The following is a 5764-nucleotide window of genomic DNA, read 5'->3' as shown; positions in this document are numbered from 1 at the left end:
ATGAATTGAAAGAGGGGGTGAGGGTGGGGTACGAAGCAAAACGAACGGCTTGTAGCGCTTGGGGTTCCAAGATGTGGTCCCGCCCCTTAAATTCAGATAAATTAGCTCCAATAATTCATGCACTGGAACTGCAGCGTTACGTTTGGCTTTTCCAAGCTCACGAGCTTCTGCAAGCTCGTGAGCGTCCAAAATCTACACAGCAGGAGGAGGAAAAGGCTTCCTGGCTTTATGATTGCACTTCTTCAGACTGATGGTTCAGAACTCAATTACATTTTAAATCCATTTATTAAAAAAAAAAAAATCCAGACACATCTTTAAATATGGAAACAACATGCAAAGGAAGAACACTGCTGTTACATTTATCAAACTCTTGGATTTAAACATGAATCTATGCACTTCAGACATGCACGTCAGCACAAGCATGTCCAGCAGAGAGATGAAGGGGGAGTTGGTTGGTGCCTGATGTCAGCTCTGGTGTCATTTACATGAACCGTGAATCTAAAACCTCTGACAACAGAAAGCCTCAGCTGAATTTGGCTTTAGAGAAATCCATCTCTGGGTGCTGAGCCATGAACCTGCAGAGACAGAAGGTGTCAGAGTCAGAAACAAAGGGAAGGTGAGAAGGCGAGGTGCAGTCAGCCTGTGAAGTCAGTGAATGGGAGATTCGTTCATTTATGGATCGTGACAGTTGGTTAAACTTTCTGGGAAGGAACAGAGCACGTTACATCTGTTTTCTCACATTTCTATGAAGTGAAATTATTCTAAAAACCTTCTGTATTCCAGGCTGGTCAGAGGAAAAGCCTTTGTTTTCTGCTGCAAAGCGAATGTTTATTTTAATTCTGCTAAGAATGAAAAGCTGTACGCTTCGTCTGAGATGACACCTTCACACAACATGTTTGATTGGACAGACACAATTTGACCTTTGTGTCACTAAAGAAACTCTGAGACCAATTACCTCCACAGCGCTCCCTATGGTAGTATTGTTTAACCTTTATAAAATTAAACAAGATTCTCAGAGGCAGCTTTAACAAGCTAGAAGAGGAAGTGGGCTCCAGCAGACAGCAGAGGAGCGAAAGGGGTCATTCCCAACAAACAGTAATAAGCTGCACATGAACCACTGACTCATACAGTCATTGAAACATCAGTCTGAAGTTTGTTTGTTTCCCCCCCACTCAGGAAAATTCCTACATATAATTTTTATAAGAGGAAAATTAGCAGTACACAATCTATTTCTTTTAAGTTAATTTTAAACAGAGTAACAGGAAATTGTGTCATGTTAATTGTTACCATCCACTGTTTGCCTAAAACAAAGTTTCCATTTATTAAACCGATTGCTGTGAAATTTAAAGCTTCATATATCATTATTATTTGTGTACAAAAACAAAACTGGGTTCATGCACTCATAAATCAATGAGCTCTTTGTGGTTAATCATCATGACACAATGACAAAAATCAACACAACTGAATTCATTTTATATTCAAAATGAGCCGAAATGTGTGACAGAGCACATAAAGATCAAGCCTGGGGGCCATATTTCCATAGACAAGTATCGCCCTCTGGTGGCCATTAGAAAGATTGCAGGTTTAAGGCTTAATTTTTAAGATCCAGAAGCTAAGTCTATCTTTTATAATGTCTGCGGCTTAAGTTTTGTTTTTCCTCTAAATACAGCAAGTGCAACTTCATGGATTGTCTCTCTCACCAGCAGAAGTAAGGCTGTGCCATTTTTTTGTGTTGGAGAGTGGAGGTGGATAAAGCTCCAAGTGCATGTTAACTTCCCTAATGTACGGATTCAAACGTGATAGACTCTTCATCTTTACCATACCACACATGGACCTGCAGCCTACTGGGATACATACTGTTTAAATATTACTGCCTCAAGAAAGACACCGTGTTACTTCAGCTCTCCATTTGTAACATTGTTTCTAGGCAATTTCACTGACTATACTTACTTATATTTTATTGCTAATTTCCAAAGTATACTACAAACTTTTTTACTCAGTGGTATCAGTTCATTTCACTACACTATCAAAACATGCCTGCAGGAGAAACATCTTTGCAATTTCACATGAAGGCAACCGATTCTTTTCCCATCTTTTTTCCAATTTTTTCGCCATCTTTAAAATGTGATTAACTTAGTTTCATGATATTTCATTTTTTATCATCTCTCCTGCAGCTTTGTTTGGATTCTTCTTTAATTTTAAAAACTGGTGCCCATTTTACCCACAGTGTGGTCAAAGTAGACGGCTCCATTATTCAGGTGTTTATTAGCGTCTACTGTAGCCTTCAGACACAAAATCTGCACCAACACTGAAACCTACTTTTTAAGAATATCTTGTTTCTTCTGCTCTTCAGATGTAGGTAGGCCCATTGATTTTTGCCTTTGGTCGTACATCATCTTCTCCACCATACCACGCGTCTCTCCATCCAGATCTGACAGCTGTTCAACAGGAAGCGCGCACAGTGAGGAAGGAGCAGAAAGATCCACACGTGTCAGTAATCTTTTAGTTCCTTCTACAATAAACAGTTCGTGTGAATGTTTACCTTTGAGTTCTCAGGACAGACTTTCTTGGTGTTAATTTCAGGATCTGTAGTGACGATCTTGCTCCACCACTCCATTTTGTTAATCTGAAATCAAAATACGATTTGACGCACTCTCTCCAGTTGACTGAGTAATTCCACAGTGTGCCACACATCTACATGTCTTCTTACCTTTTCCAAGTGGACAGTAACCACCTTGCCATCATCGATGAGCCAGGAGCTCTCCTCTACCTTCACCTCGTTGTAGAGCTGGCCATCAATAACTGGAGGATGTCCTTTCAGGCCCACTTTGATGGAGCGCCGCTGGATGTCCACCACCACATCTTTGCCCTTAATGCGGAAGTTCACGCTAAAGGGCACTGCCACCTGTGGGAGGAGTTTAATTATTAATATTTTAATTATACACGCGCACATGTGTTCTTATAAGCTTATAAAACTCTCGTCTGCACAGAAAAAAAAGAAAAGAAATTCCACTGCTCTCCAATAAAACCTTTTTCCACTCAAAACTGTCAGGCTCAACTTGAATTTTAGGCTTTTCCAATAAGTGGTAGTACCTGGTAACAAGCACTTTTTTTAGTACCTAATGAGCTGGAGTGATCTCGGTAGATCTGATAATGTGATTTCAACAGATTGCATGCCACTGATTGGCTAGTCAGTGGTACCGCACGATCACTTATGACAGTGTCGCCTTATGAAAATTAAAACTGCCCTTGAAACCCAGCAACGAGGAATATGGCCACACAAGAAACAACACCGTGCTGTCTGAGTCACGCACCGAGCAGGAAGTATAAGATTACGTCGACGCCCTCCATTTCTGCGCTTGTGTCGCGTACAAATAATGCCCCAGAACTTTCTCGCATGTTGCTATAACAACCCCAAACACATTAGGTGGTACTCAAATGTAATGGCAATGTTAAAAGATATTTAAGACAACTTCCAGCACCTTTTATTTATCCAGTATTCTGTATGCATTCTGACTCTTTCCACAACACTCTTGGCATATCTGAATAAAGCTGGAAGGAATAATAATGTAGAATTCACATAAGTGTCATGATCTTCCCCTTCTGCAAAGGCCGATGAAAAACAAATACAAATGTGTTCTGGCGCATGCTGTTTAAGGAAACACATCGCCTGAAAGAAAGAGGCGCAGGGCAATGCACAGGAAACATTAAGAGGGTTTTAATATGCATCGTATTGTGCTATCCAACTGGCAAACTCAGGCAAAGGTGACATTATGACGGAGCTGTACGTATGGTGAGAATACAACTGAAAGCTGAGAGATGCTCAAAGAACCATTCAGATGTTCAGTAAACACAAGCTGAGAAAAGGTGAAGTCCAGCATGATGCTGAAACCAGAAAGAACTCACATCGACTTCAGACAGGGACTGCGTCCACTTGTAGTTGGGCAGGTCAGCTCCATTTCCTGAATTAGGCTTCAGTTTATCTTTGTCCTTCTCATCCTCCTCTCCTTCAGAGTCAGACTGAAGGAAAAGAAAATGAACATGAATAAGAGTTAATTAAACAAAACATTAAGCGCACCCCATTTTACTGCTCAGTCAACACTAAGTAATGAAGTACATGTCAAACTCCTCACTCACGCCTTTCTCTTTCTCGGCTTTGTCAGATGACATCTCTGCTGCTGCTGCTGTATTCTCTTCTTCCTTCTTTTTCTAGCATAAAAAATCCGGACATAAATTAACAGACATAACAGTTCAGAGTGTAATTGACCGTTTCAGAGACACACTGATGACAGAAAATTTTGAAATCAGCATTTCACCTTGTCAAGCTCAGTCTGAAGTTTCTCTGCTTCCTCGTCTGTCAGCTCCTGGATTCTTGGACCGTCGTCATTCTTCTTTTTCTTCTCCTCCTCTGCAAGCTTGGCCGCTCTTTCAGCTTTCTCTCTCTTTTCTTTCTCTTGTTTCATCTGCTTCTCTTTCTGGGCCTTCAGCGCTAGCTTGCTGTGGTGAGCAAAGGCATCCTTGACGAGCTGAAGAACACAAGGGATTTCATTTAAAACTGAGGGACGGGTGGAGTTGTGTGTTTATCACTGAACTCTTGAATGTGACACGAGGTATAGCTGGACCAGCAATGCTCACCTTCTCTGCTGCACCTGAATCTCCACCAGTGAAGAAATCAGTTTTGCGGCGGAGGAAGCTGAAAAATGTGTTTACTAACTGTTGATAGAAAATAGGTCAAGAATAAGTTACAAAATCCATATAACAGATTACATCTTTATTATGGACTTTGTGTCTGAAATAAATTACTGCTTGGATGGGAGAGCCTTCCTTTTCTGTGCTGGGTGTCTGCCTGTTCACGACTCTTAAAATACACCATTGTTACCAAACATTCGTTGCGCTTTAGCTTATGCATCTGTTTCCAGATCACATCCTTCACCTTTTCCTCATAACAGCAGATCTCTTTTAGCAAATACATTTTCTTCCAGAACCTTCATTCATCCGGGACACAACGTCACATTACTACAGTAAGAACATTACTTGTAACGAACATTACTTTTAACAGCTTCTATCAGGACCATGGAGCATCTAATAGACATGCTCAAACAGAACTAAGTTCGTTTTTTGCTAAGTTGTGCTGTCTCCTTAGTCACATGTATGCCAAATTCACCAGAACACTCCGCAGGCAGTAGCTAAGATAGTCCACGAAAGCCATGATTATTAATAACAAAATCATTTTCTAAACTTTGCAAAACAGTTTAAAACATTATTTTTTGTTCGTGTTTGTGACTGTTTATAGGCACGGTGTACATACTAGCTTACAGGCTAACCACGTTAGCGTTAGTACAGTAGCTTTAGCATGTTAGCACGGCGATGCACTGCTTTACCTCTTGCACCCCTCCTTCGTGTTGCTGCGCCATAACAAGCAACATGCCGTCATATTTTTCTTCATCTTCACCCATGCTGACTGACTGAGATGCGGAATCAGGACCGACGCAAAAATCAAGCAAAACAAGTTCTGTTAGAAAGAAAGCAAAGCTGTTCTGTGAGAGTCACGCTGAACACTTCCTGGAAACAACCCCCTTCTTGCTCTTGCTTTGACCAATTGGAGCAATACACTGTTACTGATAGCTAAAACAGCCAATAAATGGAAGGCGCTGTTTTAGGGCGGGACTCGGGCTTATTTGAAGAATAAGAATATTCATGATTGAAACTTTACATTTATTCAGTTAAATGCCAATTGTCATGTTCATTCAACATATTGGATTGA

At 40.8% G+C, this 5764-nt stretch overlaps 1 protein-coding gene across 1 annotated transcript; it reads right to left on the bottom strand.

Annotated features, from left to right (window-relative positions):
- Positions 1-327: 327 nt before the first annotated feature.
- nudc (nudC nuclear distribution protein) lies at positions 328-5557 on the bottom strand. The gene is made up of 9 exons (XM_085346371.1): positions 5382-5557; positions 4636-4713; positions 4317-4526; positions 4138-4209; positions 3907-4020; positions 2711-2905; positions 2543-2626; positions 2320-2438; positions 328-575 (listed from the first exon to the last, which is right to left on the bottom strand). The coding sequence occupies exons 1-9, from the start codon at positions 5454-5456 to the stop codon at positions 524-526; spliced, it is 999 nt and encodes a 332-aa protein (XP_085202497.1). The 5' UTR covers positions 5457-5557; the 3' UTR covers positions 328-523.
- Positions 5558-5764: the final 207 nt, after the last annotated feature.

This window comes from Diplotaxodon limnothrissa, linkage group LG22, assembly GCF_057381915.1.
Source record: "Diplotaxodon limnothrissa isolate DT_005_m linkage group LG22, D_limnothrissa_male_GT1.1, whole genome shotgun sequence".
Taxonomy (NCBI): domain Eukaryota; kingdom Metazoa; phylum Chordata; class Actinopteri; order Cichliformes; family Cichlidae; genus Diplotaxodon; species Diplotaxodon limnothrissa.
The sequence above is the reverse complement of the archived record's forward strand: the minus strand, read 5'-3'. Positions and strand labels throughout refer to the sequence as shown.

Coding starts and splice junctions, on each gene's coding strand:
- nudc (XM_085346371.1), bottom strand. CDS start 5,456: ATGGGTGAAGATGAAGAAAAATATGACGGCATGTTGCTTGTTATGGCG. Junction 4,021..4,137: donor AAGCCGAGAAAGAGAAAGGC/GTGAGTGAGGAG, acceptor CTTTTCCTTCAG/TCTGACTCTGAAGGAGAGGA. Junction 2,906..3,906: donor AGTCCCTGTCTGAAGTCGAT/GTGAGTTCTTTC, acceptor CTCCTCCCACAG/GTGGCAGTGCCCTTTAGCGT.